The sequence below is a fragment of the Pygocentrus nattereri genome, chromosome 11 (assembly GCF_015220715.1).
Source record: "Pygocentrus nattereri isolate fPygNat1 chromosome 11, fPygNat1.pri, whole genome shotgun sequence".
Lineage (NCBI taxonomy): Eukaryota > Metazoa > Chordata > Actinopteri > Characiformes > Serrasalmidae > Pygocentrus > Pygocentrus nattereri.
In genome coordinates, this window is record NC_051221.1 from 5,068,352 (window position 1) to 5,083,721 (window position 15,370).

A 15,370-nucleotide genomic window follows, 5' to 3' on the forward strand; every position below is an offset into this window, starting at 1 on the left:
TTTTGTGGGAATTTAACCAGTTTGTCACATTTTTGCATAATTTAGTCCTTGAGATGTAAACAGTCAGTCACTCAGAGGGGTCTGGTGTGAAATGGTTCAGTGTACACTCTTAAAAGATTTTTTTAGGTTCTTTAAAGGTTCTTCAAGGGTTCCTTTTTGAAAAAATAAGGTTCTATATTGAACCATGAACACACAAAGAACCCCTTGCATAAGATAAGATAATCCTTTATTAGTCCCACAGTGGGGAAATTCACATGATTAAAATGTTCTCTGCATGGTGAAGCGGTTCTTCAGATTGATCGAGAACGTGTTGTATATGGTTCTATAAAGTGCCAAAAAGGGATCTGATGCCAAACTTGTAACAGTAGAAGCTTTTTAAAAAAATTGCTGAATAGAACCATCTATAGCAGTCTCCATCAATCAATTCACCATGCAGAAAACCCTGTTAAGGGTTTATAACTCAATGTGCTCACGGCTGATCTTCCGAAACATTACGTCGGCCTCCAGCACTGAAAAGTATCTGGGTTTGGCTCTGAGGTTCCAGAGACGGAGCCACTGAAGGGCTACACTGAATACAGCAGATGGGTGTTCATCACAAAGCCAACAGCAAAGTTTATCCCTTGTTTCAGTGCATGTGGCAGATGAGTGGCAAGTACCAGGATCAAGGATGTTTATTCTGATCTTCTGAATGAATGTCCAGTAGAGTTCTGGTTCTGTGTAGCTGTGTTAATTATCTACTCTGGAATTGAAATTAAGCAAGATAGAGCAGGAAAAGTCTGAATTTCCTGGACACCCCAGAGCTAGGACTGAAGATCTTTTACTCAGTGGTGTATCAGCTGTAGCTGTAAAGACATTGATGTAGTGGATTTTAGGACTTCACTGATATACGGATCAAAGCGCATAAATAAACAATCTCATATGATCCATAAGATCTACATTTAGAAAGGTGTAAACATGAGGAACCCAGTCTCTGTAGAACCCCATTTATCATACTGGGGCGTATTTAATCAGAGACACGTGGACAGTTTGAAATAAGAGCTTTATTTGGAAATATAAAAGTAATAAGTGCCACAAACCATGAAGTACTTTCAAAAGTGCACATAAAAAAATATCAATCCAGTTTTTACAAACCCTCTTCCTTACATTTGACTACAGTGCATGGATAAACACTTCTGAAAACAAAAAAAAGGAAATAGTTCAAACAATGCAAACTGCACATTGTTTCAAATGACAGTGAAAAACAAGACATCACCTGCAGTTTCTCTGCAGAACAGATGGTCCAGTGAGGAACAGTTTTACAGACAAGTGAATCAGCAGTAAGGCACTATAAAAGTGGTCTAGTATACAAAATGTTCATCAACGTCATGAAAACACAATGAAATGTGTAGAAATCACATATTAAAGAAAGACCTTACAAAGAAATGTCTTAATAAATGTTTTAAAAACCACAAGATTTGCACTCATTGCACACTGCACACATTAGCAAATCAATTAGGATTTCAAACAGTAACAAACTCAATGAATCAACAATTAATTAATTCTTTTAAACAATAACAACATAAACCTATTTGAAAAAAATATACGTAACAGTTTTATCAACTTTTTTTTTTGGTCAACTTTCCTGAGTGCAGCTTAAGACCTTACTCTAAAAACCTTAAACATTTTATCTTCTTCTTTCGGCTGCTCCCTTTAGGGGGCGCCACAGCGGATCATCTGCCTCCATCTTGCCCTATCCACTGCCTCCTCTACTTTCACACCAACCATCTCCATGTTCACTACATTAAAGAAAGACCTTACAACGAAATGTCTTAATAAAATGTTTTGCACTCAGACATACAAAGCAATGAACATTATCAAATCAATTAGGATTTCAAACAGTCAATTCAGATTTCAACATCTATGAATCAACAATTAAAATTTATATTCTTTCAAACAATAACAACAAACTTATTTGAAGAAAAAAAAAAAAGTAACAGTTTTATCAACTTTTTTTTTGTCAACTTTCCTGAGTGCAGCTTAAGACCTTATAGACTCTAAAATCTTATAGGAGCATTTTATATGCAACTTAAAAATCATCCCATTTTGGGTCCCGAGTGGGTTCTTACAGCTGGAAATGCAGGACAGGATAAAATAAAGAGGAGTAGAAGTATGATGGAGCAGTGAGGCACAATCATATAAAACTTGCTGTTTAGAACTGCACAGTTCAGTATTGTGACTTATGAGTCAGGCTCACTGAGAATCTCCTCATTTAAAGCTAAACAAGCAAAAAACACACAAAAAAACAATCATCAAAAGCACTGAAAAGCTTTGACTGTGTGCACCTTTATCCAGCAGGGCCAACAAGTATGAAATAACTGACTTCCATAAAAACGTGGTTCTCTACGGCATTTTGACCGACTAAAAGGCTGAACTGAAATGATTAAATCACAGGTTCCTACCATTTCAGCTTTCCTCACCTGCTATCATGATAGACATGTGTTACGGTATGTTAAGAATTTCCCCAGTGTGGGACTAATAAAGGATTATCTTGTCTGTCTACTGTCACTCAACACATTTACTGGTGGTTCTGTTTAATATACTCAGACATCATTCACACTGTGGTCAGGAGAAAAGTTCTGAAATGTATCGTTACATTCATTGTGATGCGGACGTGAACAATTTCTGAATCGAATCAAATGTCAAAAATCGATTTTCTAAATATTTCATTTTTACCGCAACGGTGACGGAATATAAAAGGCGGAACTTGGATGTGGACAAGGACAGTGGACAGTCTGTGGCGGCACATAACAAAAACAACTGGAGCGAGAAATCCAACCGGCTCTGCATTAAAGCCAGGTTAGATCAGGAGTCACAACCCAAATGTTAAGAAAAGCCATTCTGTCCTTTCAACAAAGTCAAACCACCTTGGGAGCCACAACATTTAATGTCCGGTATATCTCTGTGTCTCCGGTATATCTGCATGGACATCCGTTCCTACTGGATCTTATTTCACCCTAACAGCACATTTTATCACAGATGAGTGGCAGCAGCGTCTCATGTGCTCCAAACAAGAGCAGTGAGTGAGAGTCTTCCAGTTCACTCGCCACATCACTTCCATTTGCTCAATTAATAAAATATATTGGAAGTAAATTCATTATAGATCATTACAGAACCTTTGCTTTGAAACTACCACGTCCTCAGACAGTAAGAAAACAGAAATGCTGTATAGATAATCGTTTTATAATCGCATCGCAGCCTCTGAATCGTAATCTAATCAAATCATGACGTGCCTGAAGATTCCCACCCCTAATGTTAAGGATTGTGTCTGAAGTGCTAAACGCCTTGATATCTGAAATACAGTAATGTACAGTAAAATGCTGAAATCGTTTGACTGACTCGTTGAGCTTGCTGGTCTGAGGTGTTGAAACAGCAGATTAAGCGGTAGCAGGAGTTCCATTCTCATGAATGTGTCCATTACCTGGAAAAGGCAGAGAAGAATAAACAAACACACTGAGCCACACCTACATTTTCAAAAGAAAGCCTTAGGTACTGCATTATTTCTTACTACGCTGGGCGATCGTTTCAGTCAGATACCAAACATTTTGAAATGCTAAGCACAACTGGCGCTAACTGGTTCAAAGATTAGAATTAATCTGCTTCCAATAAACCAGGCCTAACATTTCTTAGGGTCTTCATGGACCTGAAAACAATAAGGATTTTACAGATCAGCATGTAGGCCTGCACAATCTAACTTACAGCTAATTTCTATGTTAATTAAATTACTGTGGATGTAATAATAATTTACCATTTGGCACCAGAGACACTTCTTCAGCGTGGCCATTTGCTGCTCCATTGGTCATCACTGGTCCATTACCTAGAAAAAAAAAAAAATACATACTGACTTTGAGTCTCAATCACCAAACTTTACAGTGTTAAAATTGTTGTAAAAAATTAGAAATTGTTTTATTAATGCAGTGTGATGTGATTATGTAGCGTGAATGTTTTGGTAAAATGACACTTTTAAACACTGTATTACTGCAGTGCTTCGGAAAACAGAATATTTGTTTGCATTTATGTGCATTTAATAATTTACCATTTGGCACCAGAGACACTTCTTCAGCGTGGCCATTTGCTGCTCCATTGGTCATCACTGGTCCATTACCTAGAAAAAAAATATATACTGACTTTGAGCCTCAATCACCAAACTTTACAGTGTTAAAATTGTTGTAAAAAATTAGAAATCGTTTTATTAATGCAGTGTGATGTGATTATGTAGCGTGAATATTTTTGTAAAATGACATTTAAACATTACTGAAGTGCTTCAGAAAACAGAATATTTGTTTGCATTTATGTGCATTTAAAATAAATGCATTCACTTTTGGACTGGATTGCCCTCATGGTTGGAACTACCTATGAGGGCCCCAGGGTCTGGACCTCAGTAGTTTCAGAAGGGTTTTTCTGTATGTCCACTAGAAGAAAGATAATATGGAAACACCATCATTCTCACAGTGTGGTAGCCTGCTCAGGGGCGTACAGCCATGGGGACCACAGGCTACTTAATCAGAAGGACAAGGAATATTTACTATGCTGCATTTTCAATGAGCACTGTCACTGGATTAAAATCTCCCAAGATCGGCCCAATTCCTTAAGCCCTCCAATCACTGCTTAGCAACTACTGCTATCGGTCACTGCCTCAAGTCTTCAGTTTACGATCGACACACATACTTGATGACAGTTTCAGAAGATTCAGTGTGGAAACTATAAGCTATGAGAAAATCAAATCAGCAGTGACAGGTGCAGATCTCAGAACAGCTGTGGTTTGGCCGTAGACTGATCTGCCTGCTAAGTTTACATCTGTACCCAGAGCGGCTCAGACTTCTGAGGATATGCAGGCATGCTGCACCCATTTTAGGGGCTGACAATATAACAACATGATACAAATGTAATAGTTTAACAGACTATTTTAAAAATGTAAACTATAATGTTGCTAGTCACCATGTTTTAGTCTAGTAGGTTCTCAGTTCTAGGCTACAGGCTCTGTAGTTGACTATAGGAGCGATTAGAAGAGAAATTAAAGTTGTACTGTGTTGCCCGCTCTTAAAACTACAACTGGCACAAGAAAGTTCTCTGTTTATCAGCATATTGATGGCGTAGTATCATGTAACTATGATGAAATCAAAGGACATTTGGCTCCATTTTGTCTTATTGCCCGACTGCCATGTTCTTAAATATGTTATACATTATTTTTATGTTCTATTATTGGTGGGTCAAATCAAAGAGAGACCCTGCAATAAAAAGCTGTTCAAGGTTTGGGCTGAAGTTAAAGACAATTAAAGTAGCTTAACAACACCTGTGGCCTTATATATATGTGAGTGAATTTAATTTTAAATGTATGTATTTATCCATCCATCCATCCATCCATCCATTATCTTCCGCTTCTCCGGGGTTCGGGTCGCGGGGGCAGCATCCTAAGCAATGAAGCCCAGACCTCCCTTTCCCCAGCCACTTCCACCAGCTCTCCAAGGGGGATTCCGAGGCGCTCCCAGGCCAGCTGGGCGATATAGTCACGCCAGCGTGTCCTGGGTCTTCCCCGGGGTCTCCTCCCAGGTGGACTCGCCTGTGACACCTCCCGAGGGAGGCGTCCAGGAGGCATCCTAACCAGATGCCCGAACCACCTCAGCTGGCTCCTCTCGACGTGAAGAAGCAGCGGCTCTACTCCGAGTCCCTCCCGGATGACTGAACTTCTCACCCTATCTCTAAGGGAGAGTCCAGACACCCTGCGGAGGAAACTCATTTCGGCCGCTTGTATTCGCGATCTTATTCTTTCGGTCATTACCCAAAGCTCATGACCATAGGTGAGGGTGGGAACGTAGATCGACCGGTAAATCGAGAGCCTTGCCTTATGGCTCAGCTCTTTCTTTACCACAACAGACCGGTAAAGAGCCCGCATCACTGCTGACCCAGCACCAATCCGCCTGTCAATCTCCCGCTCCCTTGTACCATCACTCGTGAACAAGACCCCGAGATACTTGAACTCCTCCACTTGAGGCAAGAGCCTATCCCCGACCCAGAGAGGGCTCTCCACCCTTTTCCGCCTGAGAACCATGGTTTCGGATTTAGAGGTACTGATTCTCATCCCAGCCGCTTCACACTCGGCTGCAAACCGATCCAGCGAAAGCTGAAGTTCGCGGCCTGATGTCCCCAATAGGACCACATCATCTGCAAACAGCAGCGATGTGACCCTGAGGTCACCAAACCGGACACCCTCCATCCCTTGACTGCACCTAGAAATTCTATCCATAAAAATTATGAATAGAATCGGTGACAAAGGGCAGCCCTGACGGAGTCCAACTCTCACTGGGAACGAGTCTGACTTACTGCCGGCTATGCGAACCAAACTCCAGCTTTGTTTGTACAGGGCCTGAATGGCTCGTAGCAAAGAGCCATGTACCCCGTACTCCCGAAGCACCTCCCACAGAATACCCCGGGGAACACAGTCGAATGCCTTCTCCAAATCCACAAAGCACATGTGGACTGGTTGGGCAAACTCCCATGAACCCTCCAGAATCCTGGAGAGGGTGAAGAGTTGGTCCAGTGTTCCACGACCAGGGCGGAACCCGCACTGTTCCTCCTGGATCCGAGGTTCGACTATAAGCCGGACTCTTCTCCAGTACCCCTGCATAGACCTTGCCAGGGAGGCTGAGGAGTGTGATTCCCCTGTAGTTGGAACACACCCTCCGGTCCCCTTTTTTAAAAAGAGGCACCACCACCCCAGTCTGCCAATCCAGTGGCACCACCCCCGATGTCCACGCAATGTTGAAAAGGCGTGTCAGCCAAGACAGCCCCACAACATCCAGAGCCTTGAGGAACTCAGGGCGGATCTCATCCACCCCTGGAGCCTTGCCACCAAGGAGCTTCTTAACTACCTTAGCGACTTCGGCCTCAGTAATGGACAAGCCTATTCCCATGTCCCCAGACTCAGCCTCCTCACTGGAGAGCGTGTCGGTGGGATTGAGAAGGTCCTCAAAGTATTCCTTCCACCGCCCAATGACGTCTTCAGTCGAAGTCAGCAGCACCCCATCTCCACTATATACAGTGCTAGTGGCACACTGCTTTCCCCTTCTGAGTCGCCTGACGGTTTGCCAGAATCTTTTCGGAGCCGACTTAAAGTCACTTTCCAAGGCCTCACCAAACTCCTCCCATACACGGGTTTTTGCCTTGGCGACAACTGAAGCCGCAGATCGCTTGGCCTGTCGATACCTGCCAGCTGCCTCTGGTGTCCCACAGGCCAACCATGCCCGGTAGGACTCCTTCTTCAGCTTGACGGCATCTCTCACCTGGGGTGTCCACCACCTCCGATGACACGACTACAAAGTCAATCATTGAACTGCGGCCTAGGGTGTCCTGGTGCCATGTGCACTTATGGACATCCTTGTGTTCGAACATGGTGTTCGTGATGGACAAACTGTGGTTTGCGCAGAAGTCCAAAAACTGAACACCACTCGGGTTCAGATCAGAGAGGCCATTCCTCCCAATCACACCCCTCCAGGTCTCACTGTCATTGCCCACGTGAGCGTTGAAGTCCCCCAGTAGGACAATAGAGTCTCCAGGAGGAGCACTTTCAAGCACCCTTCCCAAGGACTCTAAGAAGGCTGGGTACTCTGAACTGCTGTTCGGTGCATAAGCACAGACAACAGTCAGGACCCGTTCCCCAACCCGAAGGCGTAGGGAAGCTACCCTCTCGTCCACCGGAGAAAACCCCAACATACAGGCACCGAGTCGAGGGGCTATGAGAAAGCCCACACCTGCCCGCCGCCTCTCACCATGGGCAACTCCAGAAAAGAATAAAGTCCAGCCCCTCTCAAGGAGATTGGACCCAGAGCCCAAGCTGTGTGTTGAGGTGAGCCCGACTATATCTAGCCGGTATCTCTCAACCTCGCGCACCAACTCAGGCTCTTTCCCCGCCAGTGAGGTAACGTTCCAAGTTCCAAAAGCCAGTTTCAGCAACCGAGGATCAGAACACCAAGGCCCATGCCTTCGGACACTGCCCGATCCACAACGCACCGAACCCCTACTACTGCCCCTCCCATTGGTGGTGGGTCGATGGGAGGGGGGACTCATGTAACTCCTTCGGGCTGGGCCCGGCCGGGCACCATGAGTAAATGCCCGGCCACCAGACGCTCGCTGGCGAGCCCCTCCCCCAGGCCTGGCTCCAGGGTGGGGCCCCGGTAACCCTGTTCCGGGCAGGGTACACAAGTCCTGCTTTTGTGTCTTCATAGGGGTTATTATGGATCACACTTTGTCTGACCTGTCACCTAGGACCAGTTTGCCATGGGAGACCCTACCAGGAGCTTTTGCTCCAGACAACATAGCTCCTAAGATCATTCAAGCACGCAAACCCCTCCACCACGATAAGGTGGTGATCCAAGGAGAGGTGTATGTATTTACTCATTTATATTCCAATAGTGCCAAATCAGCCATTTCACAAAATTATGCACAGTAATTAGATCAGTCAAATTTAATAAATTTGTTTTTAAGGCATTAAAAATTAAACAAAGGTTCTAGAACCTTGGCCACAGGCTACCACAGGACACAATGACCAGATATGGGGATCCTACCATAACTGCACTGTATTAAACCCAGACAAATCTGTAGTAGGTGACATCTGGCTTGACATTTACACAGAGAAAGGTGTCCATCTGAAGTCTTTTAGACAAGCAGACAAATTCTACTTTTCTGTGTCCACCTCAGCTAATGTAATTAGCCTAGCCACTTTCCACCTCATGGCCTTTAGCTGGAGAAGAGAAAATGTGTGACGTGTCCGTTAGCCGTTACCAAACCTGATGAAATGAGTGCTACAGACCCTCTGGGATACAGCAGCCTTTAGGTTGCTGCAGTGGTCTTTCTGTGCTTTCTTTTCAGATCAAACAGATACGAATCTCTGACCTAAATGTAGATGCCGGCTCTGCCCTCTGATGGAGTACAGAGGTCAAACATCTCATGGGTCTCATGAGAATGCAGAACACTGTAGATAAGCTCATCTGCATATTGAAAATCTTAATTTATTTTTTTCATGACTTTCATTATTGAAACATTCTGAGTCATTTCTAGTCATTACACAGCTTTATCATAAATGCTGCACTTGGTGGATTTCTGCCGTTAGTCACTATAACTGTGGCCTTACGCTGAGTGGCAGTGCTATATCATAGCACAGTGCACTGGGAAAGAGGAGGAAAAAGGTAGAGCGTGTTGTTTTTCCCCAGATTCTCAGAAAGCACTGCTGGTGAGACGCTCGGCTCCAACAAGAAGCACCTGCTGAAGTTCTGATCAGAAGCATTGGCGTGTTGGTTTTCTCTGGTTTAAGCAGGCCTCTCTGAGCTGTTACTGCATTATGTTCCATACTGAAACTGGTTACTGGAGAAAAGGGCCACGAACACTGAAGCTGCTCTCGCACTGAACTGCTGAGTCTGTAGAGTTGAGTGGTCTCTATTTCTGTCAATATTCACAGAGATTTCCCTACAACATAAAAAGCTCTCAGACTGTACATGGTTATTTCCTTGTGACTGCCCGTCATAAGGAAGCATCTCTTGAGATTCATAATCAGATGATCCACCCATAATCCTTTCACTGCTGCTACTGGTTTCCTTTTCCTTTCTTTTAAATTAAGTCTAACTTCATAGTAAGACTGCAGCTGCTGTTGCAGCCCTGCTGTGCCACAGTATTTCTACTGTAGAGTTTGCTGAGTAAGAATGAAACTCAAATGGAATTTACCAGCTTGCATGAGCTTTTCAGGAACACCTGAAGAAGAAGTTATATGTAAAAATGTCTTTGTGCTTTTATTAAACGTTCAACACAGGGAAAAATGAAGATGACTGATTGTGAATCTTGGCTTGTTGAAGAGGTACATGATGGTGAGGACTCCAGCATTTTGAGTTAGACATTACAGTGTTACAGTGAAAACAGCCTGATGTGTAGCAACATGCTGAAATTTAAAAGGTCAATTATGTATATTTGAACATGACCACATCGTATCGTAACATGACAGCACAGAGCAATAAAATCACAAGGACACTGACCATTTGGTGGGGCTTGCAGAGCAGGTGTCGCATTTCCACTACACGGATTGGCTGGTAAATAAGAAAAGAGATTATGTTAATGTAAAATAAACATTAACTGCTGTTCAGTTTTCAGAACTGCATTTTTATTCTTGTTCGTTTTATTTAGAAAAATAATGTAAACGTATATTTGATACTAAGCCATGACAAACTTGCAAAAAGACTGAGCCACTAGAAAAAATAAAACACTTAAATAAAATGTCATTTTTCCAATCCAAGTTTACAATAAAGAGGTGCATTGGGATTTTCTTTCATGATGACAAGACCCTCACACATCTCCCTGGTAATGAGCTTCTTCCTATCATCTCGTTTTAAGGATGAAGATGCTGAGGTGGAAGCCTGAGGAGGCCTTTTTTCCTTTTGGCAGTCAATTATAAACAATTAATCTTTATACTTTGAGCACAGTTTGTACTGATAGTCTATACTCACCAATTATCCCCTTCTTAATAAGGACAAAGATTATCAAACCGATAATCAGCAGAAGCCCCACCACTCCGCCAATCACTGGTCCAACCGCTCCTGAACCTGAACTCTGGCAGTCAAAGCACATTTTGTCTGTAAACAGAAAAGTGTTGAACAAAATCACTGAGCTGTATGTTTTTGTTCTAACATGACAGTGAAAACATGCTGTAAATCTGAAGTGGACTCTCTTCTATCTTTCATCTGCAGGGGTGACGTATTTTGCTCACTGCAATAAACATATTGCATAAATGACAAATGTCAGTCACAACCAAATCCCAATCTAGAGTACTACTGCAGGCTGCCTCTGCATCGTAACTGAACTGCTTCTTACGCAACATCAGAACTCAGGAGCCCGTCTGATTTAACAGATGACTCCTTCAATATCAGCCCTCCATCAGGTCCCAGTGAAAGAACCCAACTCTGTACCTGTATGAAACGTGCTCAGCTTTGGTGGCTACTGTGGATGCAGACACAGCAGCTCTGTGAGCAGCACCTTTAGTCTAGATAATAAAAACCTTCTGCTAGGAGCAGGTCAGGGTTGGAAGACCGATGGCTAGCAGGCTGATTCTGATTTTGCATAATTTGAAGACTGAGACTGATGGCAGAAGTGCCAAAGGCGAGAGGTCAGGAGACCAGGGGTCACAGGAATGATGATTATATTTGAAGAGCTCAGTTCTGCCACCAAAAGCTAGTCTGACCAACAGGTTTCCTAAACAGGACTTTATACTGAGGATTTATCTTGTCATCTATTGAGGATTATGTCAGGTATACAAGTGGCTGTTATTTGCCTGTATTAACAACAGCAGACGTTTTGCTTTAAAGCCACACAAGCAGCTGTTTGCGCCACTAATAGGGACGAGTGCCCCCCTAGTGTAATTCAGGAAATGCCTAATTGAGGTGGACATTTGCTGGTCATGTGATCAGCCACTGGGCATTCTATAATTTAACATAAAGGAAAAGTAACCAGAATAGACAGATAATAGTAAAAAAACTAGAGAAAGAAAAAGAAAAAAAGGAAAAAAAAACATGCAATGACAATATTAATTTCTAACCCTGGGTGAAAAAAATTATATCACAGTATAATTAAGATTTATGTTGGTTTTTGTATACACAGTATCACAGTACTGGGAATTTATGTATAGTTTTTTCTAATAAAATCAGTTTGGAAGCTTAAAGGTGAATTTCACAGATTTTTAAAAATTCCTCTATAAATAAGTCTCAGATGTAAACAGAGTCATTCAGAGTGGTTTGGTGTGAAAAGCTCTGGTCTAGAAAACCTTTCACAGTGGTGGTGATAGGAACCAGACGTCCAGTTCCTGCACAGAAAGTTACTACAGTAAATGGTCATGAATTCACTGCCTGATGTCTGAGATATTCTTTTATGACTTAGAGATGATTTTGGCCTAAAACATACTGAAAGTCAGAAAGGCCCATGTAGGATGTTGTGAGGTAAATTAGTTCCAAAAGAAAACTTATTATTTCAGATTTTACCATCATCTCATATAAAAAAAGACTCGTGTAGGTTCTCTGGTGGTTCTGGATGGTAAATAAAATGTCTATATCTGTGTTGTAGTCATGGCGACCCCTGGTTCCCATCACCACCACTGTAAAGACTTCTGAACCATTTCACACCAAACCCCTCTGAATCTCTCTGTTTACACCTCACACACTGAGTTATACAGAAATTGTGAAAAATCCCTGGAAATCCCTTTAAGCTAATCTATTTTCAGAAATGTGGCTCCACTGAAATTACTGAAAATAATGACTACAACTGCAAGCAGCAGCTGCTATGCATGTATGTATGTTGCTGCTGTCAGAACAAAATCTTCAACATTATAACTTTACAGGAGAAGGAAAAAACATACTTTACTTTAACTAGGAGTCAATGTAACCAGACTTTTTCCCCAAGCCATTTCTTTTGGTGCATTCAGCATGAAATTTATATAAAATGTAAAGAGAAACAGGCTTTTTCAAAGGAAGTAAAAAAAAAAAAAAAAAAAACCACAATGGGAAAAAATGGAGATACGTGGTTTTGTTCCAACACCAGCAATATGTAGCAGTTTGTTCAGGAATGTGTTCATGGTAATGTTGGGGTAATTGTTCTGGAGCATTTATTTGCTGAGCTCTTCTATAAAGACTCTTATTCTGAAGGCGGAGCTACTGAGACAGTCTAGCGCTGAGGGCTGAGAGTGTAAGACATGAGCTCCACCTAGAGCGAACTGTTAGAGCAAAGCTGAGCTTTGATGAACAGAGTAACAGAACACTCTTCAAACAAAGACACCATTCCTGCAAACCTTGTTCTCATTTACAACAATATTAGTTTAGATTAAAGTGGGGAAATACTTTAAAGCTGTCCTCTCATCATGTAGTTTTGGTCTAGGCCCTGCACATCTGCTATTCTGTTAAACAGGGTTTAGATTTACATTGAGAAACATTCTAAACTTCAGTAGACCAGAAATACATGAGGTTACACAGATATAATTACCCCATTGTATAATGATCGGTTTCTCGAGGGTGACGTGATTCACATAACAGTCATAATCTGCTTTTTCGTCCTCCTGGATCTCCACACTCTTCCTCAGCTGGTAGGTTCCATCACCATTGGGTCTGACTCCTGAAGATGTTAGCAGATGTTCAGGCAGTGAAGTCTGGAACTTCCTCACATCCAGCCTCACGTCTTTGGGGTAGAAGCCCGTGGCCAAGCAGGTCAAGGTCAGCTTGCCTGAGTTAGTTGTAGACTTCTTTGCAAATGCATGAACCTCTGGTTTGGCTGGAATGACAAATTCATTTTTTTGTTTTGAAAAAAAAAAAAGGAAACGTAAATGAAATCCACATAAACATTGTTTTTATTCTTCACAAAGTTTCTGAAATTTCCTGCAGTAGCCTGTTACCATCTTCTACACAGTTAACTACCAGACAGTAGAAAAACAACCTGTAAACGGGTTTTTCTGCGACACTTTAGCCAGTCATCACTTTCTTTAAAGCTACCTCTTATAAAAAGTCTGAGGACAGCTGACTTGTCAGAGTGAGCGATGGTGAGGACGTCAGAGAGCGGGAGTTTAGTTTTTAGTGGGAGTTTTGTTTTCAGTGTAGCCTAAGTGGTTTTTAATCTCTGCTTTTAAGCACCTCAAGCTTTTTACTGCTATCCCTCCATTAAAATCCTCACTCGGTTGGGCCGGCTGTGCTTGTCTGACCTAAAGAATTACTGAACTGGAAGTTAGGATTTCAGTGCTCATGTTGGGGTCAGCCCAGGCTAACGTTACTCCCTCTGTTATTGATGCCAGAGTCTTGGCTGCTCTAGCCCAAGTTGAAGATCCTTGGCCTCGGCTGGGGGGAGACACCAAAGGGAATGAGCTGCCCCACCCTGTGTCAAACAGAGCCGTAGTCTGTGGTGGTCTGCACAATGCAAGCTGTTCTGCCTGCCACCCATTACCTCGAAACCTGCAAATGAGCAAGACTCACAATTCTGGAAGAGCTGGAAGATGATTCTCCTTCTCTTGTCCACACTTGTACACCGTGCAGCCCAGGCTACTGCAGAGACAAGGGAGCGCTGCCCCCCTATACACTGCAGGGAGGAACGCGGCCTCCTTTTACTGAACACTGAGACACAGCTCCCTCACCATGTGTGGATCAGCAGCCTCGCCTTTCAGCCTCTCGGGAGGCCCCCACACAGTCGCCCCGCCGTTCACACGTTCTGGGATTCACTACGCGCTTGTAGGTGACTCCATCACGGGGAACATCAAACACTGTTCAGCAGTCACCCACTCCCGCTCAAGTGCCAAGGTCTCTGACAGCTCCCCAGCCTCCTTGATAAGTATCATTTCATTCATAAAGTATTTTTTCATGCTGGCTGTAATGACAGGAGAACGTGATTTTACATGTTTGCTTTTTAAAAAAATGTTTTCATCTCTGATCCAATCCCACCCTTTAATACAAACTGACTGCTGTACTGGACTGTTTCAGAAAGGGTCCGACAGTTTTTTCTTTGTTTTTTGATCTGTAATATGAGAAACCATATTACATATTTCCACCCATTTTCCATGAGTGTTGCTGCCAAACAGAGGACCATCGAGCAAGCGACGTCAAATCTTCTGCCCAAAATTGAAGCGAATTACAAATTTTATTGCAACTTTTATTGCCACGGATTTCCCTCTGTACTTTGTCATTGAGAACCAGGGCTTTCAGGCTATGCTGGACAGTTTGGAGCCGAGACACAGCGACCAGTCTCAAAGTTATTTTACTGATACAGCGTTGTGGAATCACTAAAGAAAACAGGCAGAACAGCTGTAACCTGCTGTGTGGACACCCATTACCACAGGATCTTACTTTTCCCTAACTGCGTATTTTATCATAGTTGAGTGGCAGCAGCATATCTATAAGGCTCTCGTCGGTCAGATGCCAGAGAATATCACCTGCATGTTCACAGTAAACACGACAAACGTTAAAACCCGCTCAGATGATTTTATTCCACTTGAGATTAACAGAGTTTTTATTGACCTGCCTTTGAACACTTATAAATTAAATGTACACTGCTCAAAAAAATAAAGGGATCACTCAAATAACTCATCCTAGATCTGAATGAATGAAATATTCTCATTGAATAATTTGTTCTGTACAAAGTTGAATGTGCTGACAACAAAATCACACAAAATTCAATGGAAATCAAATTTATTAACCAGTGGAGGCCTGGATTTGGAGTCACACACAAAATTAAAGTGGAAAAACACACGACAGGCTGATCCTACTTTGATGTGATGTCCTTAAAACAAGTCAAAATGAGGCTCAGTGTTGTGTGTGGCCTCCACGTGCCTGTA

The 15,370-nt window shown here is 42.7% G+C and overlaps 1 protein-coding gene across 5 annotated transcripts in view; it reads right to left on the minus strand.

Annotated features, from left to right (window-relative positions):
* The window catches only part of LOC108410946 (class I histocompatibility antigen, F10 alpha chain-like), a 96,441-nt gene that overhangs the window by 38,194 nt on the left and 42,877 nt on the right, over positions 1-15,370 (minus strand). Inside the window, exons 6-9 of one of the 5 annotated variants that reach the window (XM_037542417.1) lie at positions 10,056-10,106; positions 4,073-4,141; positions 3,785-3,853; positions 1,021-3,457 (exon numbers count right to left, since the gene is read on the minus strand). In XM_037542417.1, the coding sequence (XP_037398314.1) occupies positions 3,414-3,457; positions 3,785-3,853; positions 4,073-4,141; positions 10,056-10,106 (233 nt within the window). In that variant the 3' untranslated portion in view covers positions 1,021-3,413. Of the gene's footprint in view, positions 1-1,020; positions 3,458-3,784; positions 3,854-4,072; positions 4,142-9,750; positions 9,778-10,055; positions 10,107-15,370 lie in introns of those variants that run through there. The other 4 variants (XM_037542416.1, XM_037542422.1, XM_037542419.1 and 1 more) reach the window with 4 other exon arrangements.